A 16256-nucleotide genomic window follows, 5' to 3' on the forward strand; every position below is an offset into this window, starting at 1 on the left:
TCTTCTTTCCTCCTCTCTCTCATTTCCTCCTCTCTCTTTCTCCTTTCCTCCTCTCTCTCTCTCTCTCTCCTTTCTCCTCTCTCTCTCTCATTTCCTCCTCTCTCTCTCTCTCTCTCTCTCTCTCTCTCTCTCTCTCTCTCTCTCTCTCTCATTTCCTCCTCTCTCTTTTCTCTCTCTCTCTCCTTCTCCTCCTCTCTCTCTTCTTTCCTCCTCTCTCTCATTTCCTCCTCTCTCTTTCTCCTTTCCTCCTCTCTCTCTCTCTCTCTCCTTTCTCCTCTCTCTCTCTCATTTCCTCCTCTCTCTCTCTCTCTCTCATTTCCTCCTCTCTTTCTCTCACTCTCCTTTCCTCCTCTCTCTCCGTTCCTCCTCTCTCTCTCCTTTCCTCCTCTGTGGGAAGGTTGTGGACATTGTTCCAGCTGTTCTCTTCATTTTCTTTTTTTTTTCTCCTTCCAATGATGTGAGACATCTGGTTACCAGGCACGCTAGCAAGCAACAGGACACACAGGGTGGGGGGGGGCTTGGACTGAGAGAGCGAGAAGAGAAAGGAGAGAGAGAGAGAGAGAGAGAGAGAGAGATTGAGTATGTATGTATGTATGTATGTATGTATGTATGTATGTATGTATGTGTGTGTGTGTGTGTGTGTGTGTGTGTGTGTGTGTGTGTGTGTGTGTGTGTGTGTGTGTGTGTGTGTGTGTGTGTGTGTGTGTGTGTGTGTGTGTGTGTGTGTGTGTGTGTGTGTGTGTGTGTGTGAGCGGAAGCCTAAACGTTCAGACACTCACAAACATCAGGCAGATTGATGGCTCCATTGCCAGCAGATGCACGGAAATGTTACCAGACAGGCAGCCAGACAGACAGGCAGCCAGACAGACAGGCAGCCAGACCTTAAAGTTTACAGCAACTACTTATACACTGTGTTTGTTTCCCAAATGGCACCCTATTCTCTATAAACTACTTTTGATTCGGGCCCTATAGGGAATAGAATGCCTGTTGGGACACCGGTTACCCTATTCTCTATAAACTACTTTTGATTCGGGCCCTATAGGGAATAGAATGCCTGTTGGGACACCGGTTACCCTATTCCCTATATAGTGCACTACTTTTGACAAGAGCCTTATAGGAAATAGAATGCCTGTTGGGACACCGGTTACCCTATTCCCTATATAGTGCACTACTTTTGACAAGAGCCTTATATGAAATAGAATGCCTGTTGGGACACCGGTTACCCTATTCCCTATATAGTGCACTACTTTTGACCAGGGCCAATATGACTCTGTGCATTATATAGGGAATATGGTACTATTTGTGACACATGGCCCTTTGTAGCTCAGTTGGTAGAAGACGGCATTTGTAACGCCGGGGGGTGTAGTGTGTTTGATTCCTGCGACCACCCATATGTGAAGTGTATGAACCCATAACTAAACAGCTTCTGCTAAATGGCCTGTAGTACTACTGGGCTTGTTCCTTGTCAGAGGACGAGTGTTGAATGATCTAGGATCAGTTTGTCTTTTTTTTACAATTATAATAAATTGACGAGGAGGACCTGATCCTAGTTCAGCACTTCTAGTCTCAGACGCTTTATGATTATGAGACATAAAGACACTTGGACATGAAATCTATTCCTTCTCTTGGACATGAAATCTAATCCTTCTCTTGGACATGAAATATATTCCCTCACTTGGACATGAAATCTATTCCTTCTCTTGGACATGAAATCTAATCCTTCTCTTGGACATGAAATCTAATCCTTCACTGAAATCTATTCCTTCACTTGGACATGAAATCTATTCCTTCACTTGGACATGAAATCTATTCCTTCACTTGGACATGAAATCTATTCCTTCTCTTGGACATGAAATCTATTCCTTCTCTTGGACATGAAATCTATTCCTTCTCTTGGACATGAAATCTATTCCTTCTCTTGGACATGAAATCTATTCCTTCACTTGGACATGAAATCTATTCCTTCACTTGGACATGAAATCTATTCCTTCACTTGGACATGAAATCTATTCCTTCTCTTGGACATGAAATATATTCCTTCACTTGGACATGAAATCTATTCCTTCTCTTGGACATGAAATATATTCCTTCTCTTGGACATGAAATCTATTCCTTCTCTTGGACATGAAATCTATTCCTTCTCTTGGACATGAAATCTATTCCTTCACTTGGACATGAAATCTATTCCTTCACTTGGACATGAAATCTATTTCTTCACTTGGACATGAAATCTATTCCTTCACTTGGACATGAAATCTATTCCTTCACTTGGACATGAAATCTATTCCTTCTCTTGGACATGAAATCTATTCCTTCTCTTGGACATGAAATCTATTCCTTCTCTTGGACATGAAATCTATTCCTTCTCTTGGACATGAAATCTATTCCTTCTCTTGGACATGAAATATATTCCTTCACTTGGACATGAAATCTATTCCTTCTCTTGGACATGAAATCTAATCCTTCTCTTGGACATGAAATATATTCCCTCACTTGGACATGAAATCTATTCCTTCTCTTGGACATGAAATCTAATCCTTCTCTTGGACATGAAATCTAATCCTTCTCTTGGACATGAAATCTAATCCTTCTCTTGGACATGAAATCTATTCCTTCTCTTGGACATGAAATCTATTCCTTCTCTTGGACATGAAATCTATTCCTTCTCTTGGACATGAAATCTATTCCTTCTCTTGGACATGAAATCTATTCCTTCTCTTGGACATGAAATCTATTCCTTCACTACTGCACCTGTACACAGCGCATCTATAATTTAGCCCAAACAACTACCTCTTTCCCTATTGTATTTATTTTATTATATATTATATTTGATTTATTTATTTTGCTCCTTTGCACCCCATTATTTTTTTATTTCTACTTTGCACATTCTTCCACTGCAAATCTACCATTCCAGTGTTTTACTTGCTATACTGTATTTACTTTGCCACCATGGCCTTTTTTTGCCTTTACCTCCCTTCTCACCTCATTTGCTCACATCGTATATAGACTTGTTCTACTGTATTATTGACTGTATGTTTGTTTTACTCCATGTGTAACTCTGTGTCGTTGTATCTGTCGAACTGCTTTTCTTTATCTTGGCCAGGTCGCAATTGTAAATGAGAACTTGTTCTCAACTTGTCTACCTGGTTAAATAAAGGAGAAATAAAAATAAAAAAATGCAAATTTGGACATGTGGTAGCAGATTAAAAATCATCCCTTCATTTGGACATGATGTGGTAGCAGATTAAAAACCATCCCTTCATTTGGACATGATGTGGTAGCATATTAAAAACTATCCCTTCATTTGGACATGTGGTAGCAGATTAAAAATCATCCCTTCATTTGGACATGATGTGGTAGCATATTAAAAACCATCCCTTCATTTGGACATGTGGTAGCAGATTAAAACCATCCCTTCATTTGGACATGATGTGGTAGCAGATTAAAACCATCCCTTAATTTGGACATGATGTGGTAGCAGATTAAAACCATCCCTTCATTTGGACATGTGGTAGCAGATTAAAATCATCCCTTCATTTGGACATGATGTGGTAGCAGATTAAAAATCATCCCTTCATTTGGACATGATGTGGTAGCAGATTAAAAACCATCCCTTCATTTGGACATGATGTGGTAGCAGATTAAAACCATCCCTTCATTTGGACATGTGGTAGCAGATTAAAAACCATCCCTTCATTTGGACATGATGTGGTAGCAGATTAAAACCATCCCTTCATTTGGACATGATGTGGTAGCAGATTAAAACCATCCCTTCATTTGGACATGATGTGGTAGCAGATTAAAACTATCCCTTCATTTGGACATGATGTGGTAGCAGATTAAAACTATCCCTTCATTTGGACATGATGTGGTAGCAGATTAAAACCATCCCTTCATTTGGACATGATGTGGTAGCAGATTAAAACCATCCCTTCATTTGGACATGATGTGGTAGCAGATTAAAACCATCCCTTCATTTGGACATGATGTGGTAGCAGATTAAAACCATCCCTTCATTTGGACATGATGTGGTAGCAGATTAAAACCATCCCTTCATTTGGACATGATGTGGTAGCAGATTAAAACCATCCCTTCATTTGGACATGATGTGGTAGCAGATTAAAACCATCCCTTCATTTGGACATGTGGTAGCAGATTAAAATCATCCCTTCATTTGGACATGATGTGGTAGCAGATTAAAAACCATCCCTTCATTTGGACATGATGTGGTAGCAGATTAAAACCATCCCTTCATTTGGACATGTGGTAGCAGATTAAAATCATCCCTTCATTTGGACATGATGTGGTAGCAGATTAAAAATCATCCCTTCATTTGGACATGATGTGGTAGCAGATTAAAACCATCCCTTCATTTGGACATGATGTGGTAGCAGATTAAAACCAGCCCTTCATTTGGACATGTGGTAGCAGATTAAAAACCATCCCTTCATTTGGACATGATGTGGTAGCAGATTAAAACCATCCCTTAATTTGGACATGATGTGGTAGCAGATTAAAACCATCCCTTCATTTGGACATGATGTGGTAGCAGATTAAAACTATCCCTTCATTTGGACATGATGTGGTAGCAGATTAAAACTATCCCTTCATTTGGACATGATGTGGTAGCAGATTAAAACCATCCCTTCATTTGGACATGATGTGGTAGCAGATTAAAAACCATCCCTTCATTTGGACATGTGGTAGCAGATTAAAACCATCCCTTCATTTGGACATGATGTGGTAGCAGATTAAAAACCATCCCTTCATTTGGACATGATGTGGTAGCAGATTAAAACCATCCCTTCATTTGGACATGATGTGGTAGCAGATTAAAACCATCCCTTCATTTGGACATGATGTGGTAGCAGATTAAAACCATCCCTTCATTTGGACATGATGTGGTAGCAGATTAAAAACCATCCCTTCATTTGGACATGATGTGGTAGCAGATTAAAACCATCCCTTCATTTGGACATGATGTGGTAGCAGATTAAAACCATCCCTTCATTTGGACATGATGTGGTAGCATATTAAAAACCATCCCTTCATTTGGACATGTGGTAGCAGATTAAAAACCATTCCTTCATTTGGACATGATGTGGTAGCATATTAAAAACCATCCCTTCATTTGGATATGATGTGGTAGCAGATTAAAAACCATTCCTTCATTTGGATATGATGTGGTAGCAGATTAAAACCATCCCTTCATTTGGATATGATGTGGTAGCATATTAAAAACCATCCCTTCATTTGGACATGATGTGGTAGCAGATTAAAACCATCCCTTCATTTGGATATGATGTGGTAGCATATTAAAACCATCCCTTCATTTGGACATGATGTGGTAGCAGATTAAAACCATCCCTTCATTTGGATATGATGTGGTAGCAGATTAAAACCATCCCTTCATTTGGACATGATGTGGTAGCAGATTAAAAACCATCCCTTCATTTGGACATGATGTGGTAGCAGATTAAAACCATCCCTTCATTTGGACATGTGGTAGCAGATTAAAACCATCCCTTAATTTGGACATGATGTGGTAGCATATTAAAAACCATCCCTTCATTTGGACATGTGGTAGCAGATTAAAAACCATTCCTTCATTTGGACATGATGTGGTAGCAGATTAAAACCATCCCTTCATTTGGATATGATGTGGTAGCAGATTAAAAACCATTCCTTCATTTGGATATGATGTGGTAGCAGATTAAAACCATCCCTTCATTTGGACATGATGTGGTAGCAGATTAAAACCATCCCTTCATTTGGACATGATGTGGTAGCAGATTAAAAACCATCCCTTCATTTGGACATGATGTGGTAGCAGATTAAAAACCATCCCTTCATTTGGACATGATGTGGTAGCATATTAAAACCATCCCTTCATTTTGACATGATGTGGTAGCATATTAAAACCATCCCTTCATTTGGACATGATGTGGTAGCATATTAAAACCATCCCTTCATTTGGACATGATGTGGTAGCATATTAAAACCATCCCTTCATTTGGACATGATGTGGTAGCATATTAAAACCATCCCTTCATTTTGACATGATGTGGTAGCAGATTAAAACCATCCCTTCATTTGGACATGATGTGGTAGCATATTAAAAACCATCCCTTCATTTGGATATGATGTGGTAGCAGATTAAAAACCATCCCTTCATTTGGACATGATGTGGTAGCAGATTAAAACCATCCCTTCATTTGGACATGATGTGGTAGCAGATTAAAACCATCCCTTCATTTGGACATGATGTGGTAGCATATTAAAACCATCCCTTCATTTGGACATGATGTGGTAGCAGATTAAAACCATCCCTTCATTTGGACATGATGTGGTAGCAGATTAAAACCATCCCTTCATTTGGACATGATGTGGTAGCAGATTAAAACCATCCCTTCATTTGGACATGATGTGGTAGCAGATTAAAACCATCCCTTCATTTGGACATGATGTGGTAGCAGATTAAAACCATCCCTTCATTTGGACATGATGTGGTAGCAGATTAAAAACCATCCCTTCATTTGGACATGATGTGGTAGCAGATTAAAACCATCCCTTCATTTGGACATGATGTGGTAGCAGATTAAAAACCATCCCTTCATTTGGACATGATGTGGTAGCAGATTAAAACCATCCCTTCATTTGGACATGATGTGGTAGCAGATTAAAAACCATCCCTTCATTTGGACATGATGTGGTAGCAGATTAAAACCATCCCTTCATTTGGATATGTGGTAGCAGATTAAAAACCATCCCTTCATTTGGACATGATGTGGTAGCAGATTAAAAACCATCCCTTCATTTGGACATGTGGTAGCAGGTTAAAACCATCCCTTCATTTTGACATGATGTGGTAGCAGGTTAAAAACCATCCCTTCATTTGGACATGATGTGGTAGCAGATTAAAAACCATCCCTTCATTTGGATATGTGGTAGCAGATTAAAAACCATCCCTTCATTTGGACATGATGTGGTAGCAGATTAAAACCATCCCTTCATTTGGACATGATGTGGTAGCAGATTAAAACCATCCCTTCATTTGGACATGTGGTAGCAGATTAAAAACCATCCCTTCATTTGGACATGATGTGGTAGCAGATTAAAAACCATCCCTTCATTTGGACATGATGTGGTAGCAGATTAAAAACCATCCCTTCATTTGGACATGATGTGGTAGCAGATTAAAACCATCCCTTCATTTGGACATGTGGTAGCAGATTAAAACCATCCCTTCATTTGGACATGATGTGGTAGCAGATTAAAACCATCCCTTCATTTGGACATGATGTGGTAGCAGGTTAAAACCATCCCTTCATTTGGACATGATGTGGTAGCAGGTTAAAAACCATCCCTTCATTTGGACATGATGTGGTAGCAGATTAAAAACCATCCCTTCATTTGGACATGTGGTAGCAGATTAAAAACCATCCCTTCATTTGGACATGATGTGGTAGCAGATTAAAACCATCCCTTCATTTGGACATGATGTGGTAGCAGATTAAAAACCATCCCTTCATTTGGACATGATGTGGTAGCAGATTAAAACCATCCCTTCATTTGGACATGATGTGGTAGCAGATTAAAACCATCCCTTCATTTGGACATGATGTGGTAGCAGATTAAAACCATCCCTTCATTTGGACATGTGGTAGCAGATTAAAAACCATCCCTTCATTTGGACATGATGTGGTAGCAGATTAAAAACCATCCCTTCATTTGGACATGATGTGGTAGCAGATTAAAAACCATCCCTTCATTTGGATATGATGTGGTAGCAGATTAAAACCATCCCTTCATTTGGACATGTGGTAGCAGATTAAAACCATCCCTTCATTTGGACATGATGTGGTAGCAGATTAAAAACCATCCCTTCATTTGGACATGATGTGGTAGCAGATTAAAAATCATCCCTTCATTTGGACATGTGGTAGCAGATTAAAAACCATCCCTTCATTTGGACATGATGTGGTAGCAGATTAAAACCATCCCTTCATTTGGACATGATGTGGTAGCAGATTAAAACCATCCCTTCATTTGGACATGATGTGGTAGCAGATTAAAACCATCCCTTCATTTGGACATGATGTGGTAGCAGATTAAAACCATCCCTTCATTTGGACATGATGTGGTAGCAGATTAAAAACCATCCCTTCATTTGGACATGATGTGGTAGCATATTAAAACCATCCCTTCATTTGGACATGATGTGGTAGCAGATTAAAACCATCCCTTCATTTGGACATGATGTGGTAGCAGATTAAAAACCATCCCTTCATTTGGACATGTGGTAGCAGATTAAAAACCATCCCTTCATTTGGAAATGTGGTAGCAGATTAAAAACCATCCCTTCATTTGGACATGATGTGGTAGCAGATTAAAACCATCCCTTCATTTGGAAATGTGGTAGCAGATTAAAAACCATCCCTTCATTTGGAAATGTGGTAGCAGATTAAAAACCATCCCTTCATTTGGACATGATGTGGTAGCAGATTAAAACCATCCCTTCATTTGGACATGATGTGGTAGCAGATTAAAACCATCCCTTCATTTGGACATGATGTGGTAGCAGATTAAAACCATCCCTTCATTTGGACATGATGTGGTAGCAGATTAAAACCATCCCTTCATTTGGACATGATGTGGTAGCAGATTAAAACCATCCCTTCATTTGGACATGATGTGGTAGCAGATTAAAAACCATCCCTTCATTTGGACATGATGTGGTAGCAGATTAAAAACCATCCCTTCATTTGGACATGATGTGGTAGCAGATTAAAAACCATCCCTTCATTTGGATATGATGTGGTAGCAGATTAAAAACCATCCCTTCATTTGGATATGAAAACTCCTTCACATTCTAATGTTATAGAGTATTGTTGGACTTTCATGACTTCTCTTCAGTCATCGGGGAAATGTAGTAAACCTAAAAATAGAGTTGAAAGGATTCTCCTACTTCCATCGACAGCCATATACAGTCAACCACTGGATACCAACCGCAGTTTTCAAAGGAGCAATCTGGGATTCGCAAAAAAAACCAAAAAGATCAACTTGTTTGAGGTTAACAGCTAAGGAACGACACTGGAGAAACATAAACCACTCTCAAATTCATAGACAGACCTATTGACTGACGGCTATATATAATTAAAGAATCCCCCCCCCCCAAAAATGGATTTCCCAATCCCAGATTGTCCCTTTAAAACAGAACTGGAAATCCAGACGTTCAACAGCAACAGACAGGCCAGAGGAATACAAACAAGTGTTTTATTAGGTGTCGTCATCCATGTACTATTATCAGACCAACATGATGAAGAAGACTACATGGGATTCATTTCTCAACACGATTATTATTAATATGACTTATTTATTACACATGTATAATATAATATACATCATACAACAATGTGGCTCCCTGGCAAAGCGGGAGAGATTGACATCAGACAAAATGGAAAAATACGAAAATAATATATTTTATTATGGTAATAATAAACAATGCATTGCATATTAGGCTTTTACAGAACAGCAAGTCTATAATATTGTGCAATGACCTTTGACCCCCAGCTCTGCGGTGATACACCTCTCCTCCCGCTATCCCTTCCCATCCCTTCCCTACTTCCCAATAGAAACCTAAGGAGGGAGTTCAGCACGGGGCCCAACAATCTGTCCTTTTTATCAGTGTGCACTTGTTCACTTCCTTTCTTGGGTATAAAAGCAAATTCATGGTGGAACTCGCTCTAGTCTAGTCCATACCTCCACCTATCCTCTAGTCTGGTCCATACCTCCACCTATCCTCTAGTCTAGTCCATACCTCCACCTATCCTCTAGTCTAGTCAATACCTCCACCTATCCTCTAGTCTAGTCCATACCTCCACCTATCCTCTAGTCTAGTCCATACCTCCACCTATCCTCTAGTCTAGTCCATACCTCCACCTATCCTCTAGTCTAGTCCATACCTCCACCTATCCTCTAGTCTGGTCCATACCTCCACCTATCCTCTAGTCTGGTCCATACCTCCACCTATCCTCTAGTCTGGTCCATACCTCCACCTATCCTCTAGTCTGGTCCATACCTCCACCTATCCTCTAGTCTGGTCCATACCTCCACCTATCCTCTAGTCTGGTCCATACCTCCACCTATCCTCTAGTCTGGTCCATACCTCCACCTATCCTCTAGTCTGGTCCATACCTCCACCTATCCTCTAGTCTGGTCCATACCTCCACCTATCCTCTAGTCTGGTCCATACCTCCACCTATCCTCTAGTCTGGTCCATACCTCCACCTATCCTCTAGTCTAGTCCATACCTCCACCTATCCTCTAGTCTAGTCCATACCTCCACCTATCCTCTAGTCTAGTCCATACCTCCACCTATCCTCTAGTCTAGTCCATACCTCCACCTATCCTCTAGTCTAGTCCATACCTCCACCTATCCTCTAGTCTAGTCCATACCTCCACCTATCCTCTAGTCTAGTCCATACCTCCACCTATCCTCTAGTCTGGTCCATACCTCCACCTATCCTCTAGTCTGGTCCATACCTCCACCTATCCTCTAGTCTGGTCCATACCTCCACCTATCCTCTAGTCTGGTCCATACCTCCACCTATCCTCTAGTCTGGTCCATACCTCCACCTATCCTCTAGTCTGGTCCATACCTCCACCTATCCTCTAGTCTGGTCCATACCTCCACCTATCCTCTAGTCTGGTCCATACCTCCACCTATCCTCTAGTCTGGTCCATACCTCCACCTATCCTCTAGTCTGGTCCATACCTCCACCTATCCTCTAGTCTGGTCCATACCTCCACCTATCCTCTAGTCTGGTCCATACCTCCACCTATCCTCTAGTCTAGTCCATACCTCCACCTATCCTCTAGTCTAGTCCATACCTCCACCTATCCTCTAGTCTAGTCCATACCTCCACCTATCCTCTAGTCTAGTCCATACCTCCACCTATCCTCTAGTCTAGTCCATACCTCCACCTATCCTCTAATCTAGTCCATACCTCCACCTATCCTCTAGTCTGGTCCATACCTCCACCTATCCTCTAGTCCATACCTCCACCTATCCTCTAGTCCATACCTCCACCTATCCTCTAGTCCATACCTCCACCTATCCTCTAGTCCATACCTCCACCTATCCTCTAGTCCATACCTCCACCTATCCTCTAGTCCATACCTCCACCTATCCTCTAGTCCATACCTCCACCTATCCTCTAGTCCATACCTCCACCTATCCTCTAGTCCATACCTCCACCTATCCTCTAGTCCATACCTCCACCTATCCTCTAGTCCATACCTCCACCTATCCTCTAGTCCATACCTCCACCTATCCTCTAGTCTAGTCCATACCTCCACCTATCCTCTAGTCTAGTCCATACCTCCACCTATCCTCTAGTCTAGTCAATACCTCCACCTATCCTCTAGTCTAGTCCATACATCCACCTATCCTCTAGTCCAGTCAATACCTCCACCTATCCTCTAGTCCATACCTCCACCTATCCTCTAGTCTAGTCCATACCTCCACCTATCCTCTAGTCTAGTCCATACCTCCACCTATCCTCTAGTCCAGTCAATACCTCCACCTATCCTCTAGTCCATGCCTCCACCTATCCTCTAGTCCATACCTCCACCTATCCTCTAGTCTAGTCAATACCTCCACCTATCCTCTAGTCCATGCCTCCACCTATCCTCTAGTCCATGCCTCCACCTATCCTCTAGTCTAGTCCATACCTCCACCTATCCTCTAGTCCATACCTCCACCTATCCTATAGTTTAGTCCATACCTCCACCTATCCTATAGTCTAGTCCATACCTCCACCTATCCTCTAGTCTAGTCCATACCTCCACCTATCCTCTAGTCTAGTCCATACCTCCACCTATCCTCTAGTCTAGTCCATACCTCCACCTATCCTCTAGTCCATGCCTCCACCTATCCTCTAGTCTAGTCCATACCTCCACCTATCCTCTAGTCCATGCCTCCACCTATCCTCTAGTCTAGTCCATACCTCCACCTATCCTCTAGTCTGGTCCATACCTCCACCTATCCTCTAGTCTAGTCCATACCTCCACCTATCCTCTAGTCCATACCTCCACCTATCCTCTAGTCTAGTCCATACCTCCACCTATCCTCTAGTCTAGTCCATACCTCCACCTATCCTCTAGTGTAGTCCATACCTCCACCTATCCTCTAGTGTAGTCCATACCTCCACCTATCCTCTAGTCTAGTCCATACCTCCACCTATCCTCTAGTCCATACCTCCACCTATCCTCTAGTCTAGTCCATACCTCCACCTATCCTCTAGTCTAGTCCATACCTCCACCTATCCTCTAGTCTAGTCAATACCTCCACCTAATCCTCTAGTCTGGTCCATACCTCCACCTATCCTCTAGTCCATGCCTCCACCTATCCTCTAGTCTAGTCAATACCTCCACCTATCCTCTAGTCTAGTCAATACCTCCACCTATCCAATGCTTTTACATTTGTGAAGGAGTGCACACTTCAGGAGAAAGGAAAGATTATTGGGATTGCAGATTTGTGGATGAGGGGAGCTGTTTTGTATAGTATGAATCAGGACGGATCTGTGATTGCTTAGTTTGGCCTGGCACAGATCTGTGATCGCTTAGCTTGGCTTGGCACAGATCTGTGATCACTTAGCTTGGCCTGGCACAGATCTGTGATCGCTTAGCTTGGCCTGGCGCAGATCTGTGATCACTTAGCTTGGCCTGGCACAGATCTGTGATCGCTTGGCCTGGCGCAGATCTGTGATCGCTTAGCTTGGCCTGGCACAGATCTGTGATCGCTTAGCTTGGCCTGGAGCAGATCTGTGATCGCTTAGCTTGGCCTGGCACAGATCTGTGATCGCTTAGCTTGGCCTGGCTGGTGGTGATTAAAGTGCTGTGGTCAACAGACCGCTCTGTCTGTGGTCATTTAAATGAGCATGGAGTGGGTCTGTGTGGCCCAAATGGCACCCTATTCCCTATGTAGTGCACTAATTTTAACCAGGGTCTATAGCACCCTATTCCCTATCTAGTCCACTTCTTTTAACCAGGGCCTATAGCACCCTATTCCCTATCTAGCGCACTTCTTTTAACTAGGGCCTATAGCACCCTATTCCCTTTCTAGAGCACTACATTTAACCAGGGCCCTGATGTAGTGCACTACTTAAATGATAGGGTTTCATTTGGGACGCAATATCTGTGGGTCACTAAACATAAAACACTAGTGAGGGGAAGAGTGGATCTCTGGTGGGTTCAGAACACTATAGTGTTTGAGGGGAAGAGTGGATCTCTGGTGGGTTCAGAACACTATAGTGTTTTGATGGGAAGAGTGGATCAGAACACTATAGTGTGTTAGGGGAAGAGTGGATCTCTGGTGGGTTCAAAACACTATAGTGTTTGAGGGGAAGAGTGGATATCTGGTGGGTTCAAAACCAATGGCACTAACAGATTAAGAGGCTCATGGAGTGGAATGAAACTACCAGATTAAGAGACTCGTGGAGTGGAATGACACTACCAGATTAAGGGACTCATGGAGTGGAATGACACTACCAGATTAAGAGACTCATGGAGTGGAATGACACTACCAGATTAAGAGACTCATGGAGTGGAATGACACTACCAGATTAAGAGACTCATGGAGTGGAATGACACTACCAGATTAAGAGACTCATGGAGTGGAATGACACTACCAGATTAAGAGACTCATGGAGTGGAATGACACTACCAGATTAAGAGACTCATGGAGTGGAATGACACTACCAGATTAAGAGACTCATGGAGTGGAATGACACTACCAGATTAAGAGACTCATGGAGTGGAATGACACTACCAGATTAAGAGACTCATGGAGTGGAATGACACTACCAGATTAAGAGACTCATGGAGTGGAATGACACTACCAGATTAAGAGACTCATGGAGTGGAATGACACTACCAGATTAAGAGACTCATGGAGTGGAATGACACTACCAGATTAAGAGACTCATGGAGTGGAATGACACTACCAGATTAAGAGACTCATGGAGTGGAATGACACTACCAGATTAAGAGACTCATGGAGTGGAATGACACTACCAGATTAAGAGACTCATGGAGTGGAATGACACTACCAGATTAAGAGACTCATGGAGTGGAATGACACTACCAGATTAAGAGACTCATGGAGTGGAATGACACTACCAGATTAAGAGACTCATGGAGTGGAATGACACACTCAAATTTGAGTGGGAGATATGGATCCAGAGTCGATGTGAAAGCCTCTATAAGGAGTGTATTTGTGGGGTAGGATAGTTTTGAGTGGGAGGGACTGAGATCCGTAGTTAGTACAATAGCAGAGTGGGTTGGTGGAAAAAGGTGGTGTGTGAATGTGGTGGTCACAAAACAAAATAAATTACTGAGTGGGAAAGCTAAGGGACCAAGATGCCTTGGACTGGTGCAATGTGTGTGGGTGGCACCCGGAGAAGGAATGTGTGTGCTCATATTAGTATTTCCCCCTTGTGCACATTGTCTATATTCTGTTTTTTTATTTTTTATTTTATTTTTTTACATCACAATCCCATGGGCATTTGGCTGTTGTCACGCCTCTTTGCTACTATGCGAGCCGTCGTCATGACCACAGTTGTCACGGCTACCTGTCATGGATACGGTCCTGTCTTCAAAGTGGGCATTAGACACACACACACACACAACGACAAGCCACAGCGATTGGTCAGGACTAAGGAAGAAGAGGCGTCACAATCAAGTCAAGATATGGTGTTGTTTAGAGTACCACATTCCCATACCTCTTCTCTGGTTTTGTTTCTTGTATACCCCCCCCCTTCTCTCTGTCTTTCATTCTTTGGCACTGGTAGGAATGTGAGGTGGGAGGGAGGGGTGGATGGACAGAGGGAGGGAGGGAGGGAGGGAGGGAAAGAGGGAGGGAGGGAGGGGTGGATGGACAGAGGGAGGGAGGGAGGGAGGGAGGGAAGGGAGAGGGAGGGAGGGAGGGAGGGAGGGAGGGAGGGAGGGAGGGAGGGAGGGAGGGAAAGAGGGAGGGAGTGAGGGAGGGAGTGAGGGAAAGAGGGAGGGGTGGATGGACGGAGGGAGGGAGGGAGGGAGGGGTGGATGGACGGAGGGAGGGAGGGAGGGAGGGAGGGAGGGGAGGAGGGAAAGAGGGAGGGGTGGATGGACGGAGGGAGGGAGGGAGGGAGGGGGAGGGAGGGGGAGGGAGGGAGGGAGGGGAGGGAGGGAGGGAGGGAGGGAGGGAGGGAGGGACGGAGGGAGGGAGGGAGGGAGGGAGTGAGGGAAAGAGGGAGGGGTGGATGGACGGAGGGAGGGAGGGAGGGAGGGAGGGAGGGAGGGAGGGAGGGAGGGAGGGAGGGAGGAGGGAGGGAGGGAGGGAGGGAGGGAGTGAGGGAAAGAGGGAGGGGTGGATGGACGGAGGGAGGGAGGGAGGGAGGGAGGGAGGGAGGGAGGGAGGGAGGGAGGGAGGGAGGGAGGGAGGAGGGAAAGAGGGAGGGAGGGAGGAAAGGAGGGAGGGGGGAGGGAGGAGGGAGGGAGGGAGGGGAGGGAGGGAGGGAGGAGGGAAAGAGGGAGGGAGTGAGGGAGGGAGTGAGGGAAAGAGGGAGGGGTGGATGGACGGAGGGAGGGAGGGAGGGAGGGGTGGATGGACGGAGGGAGGGAGGGAGGGAGGGAGGGAGGGGATGGACGGAGGGAGGGAGGGAGGGAGGGAGGGAGGGAGGGAGGGAGGGAGGGAGGGAGGGAGGGGGTGGATGGATGGACGGAGGGAGGGAGGGAGGGAGGGAGGGGAGGGGGGAGGGAGGGAGGGAGGGAGGGAGGGAGGGAGTGGGCTTCCCTGTTGTCTCTCTCTCGTTCTCTCCGTCTATTTGGAGAGTTTACTGATGACCCTGATGAGCGCTCCGTTCTCGTCTTTCAGCCTCTGGTTGTCAGCTCTCAGGTCACCGAGCACCTAGAGGAACAACATTGGTTATTGGGTTGAAAACTGACATTGAATATATCCCAAATGGCACTCTGTTCCTTATATAGTGCACTACTATTAACCAGGGTCCAAAAGTAGCGCACTACAGTCGTGGCCAAAAATTTTGAAAATGGCACAAACATTAATTTCCACAAAGTTTGCTGGTTCAGTGTCTTTAGATATTTTTGTCAGATGTTACTATGGAAACTGAAGTATGATTACAAGCATTTCATAAGGCTTTTATTGACAATTACATTAAGTTGATGCAAAGAGTCAATATTTGCAGTGTTGACCC

The 16256-nt window shown here is 43.9% G+C and overlaps 1 protein-coding gene and 1 long non-coding RNA gene across 54 annotated transcripts in view; both read right to left on the reverse strand.

Annotated features, from left to right (window-relative positions):
* Nucleotides 1-9262: 9262 nt before the first annotated feature.
* On the reverse strand, nucleotides 9263-14878 carry LOC118380049 (uncharacterized). 50 transcript variants are annotated; one of them, XR_008081093.1, is made up of 8 exons: nucleotides 12210-14869; nucleotides 12094-12151; nucleotides 11989-12040; nucleotides 11819-11911; nucleotides 11631-11760; nucleotides 11356-11553; nucleotides 10488-11062; nucleotides 9263-10284 (listed from the first exon to the last, which is right to left on the reverse strand). It is a non-coding gene; the product is annotated as an uncharacterized LOC118380049 (long non-coding RNA). The 50 variants fall into 50 exon arrangements; XR_008081077.1 differs by having other exon boundaries at nucleotides 11989-12180; nucleotides 12292-14872; XR_008081073.1 differs by having other exon boundaries at nucleotides 11989-12180; nucleotides 12263-14872.
* A 905-nt stretch (nucleotides 14879-15783) lies between these two features.
* LOC127912147 (protein phosphatase 1 regulatory subunit 12A-like) overlaps nucleotides 15784-16256 on the reverse strand; it is an 89706-nt gene continuing 89233 nt past the window's right edge. For all 4 annotated transcript variants that reach the window (XM_052480996.1, XM_052480999.1, XM_052480997.1 and 1 more), the window contains one exon: nucleotides 15784-15952. In XM_052480996.1, the coding sequence (XP_052336956.1) occupies nucleotides 15866-15952 (87 nt within the window). In that variant the 3' untranslated portion in view covers nucleotides 15784-15865. The remainder of the gene's footprint in view (nucleotides 15953-16256) is intronic.

Source organism: Oncorhynchus keta, chromosome 26, assembly GCF_023373465.1.
Source record: "Oncorhynchus keta strain PuntledgeMale-10-30-2019 chromosome 26, Oket_V2, whole genome shotgun sequence".
NCBI lineage: Eukaryota > Metazoa > Chordata > Actinopteri > Salmoniformes > Salmonidae > Oncorhynchus > Oncorhynchus keta.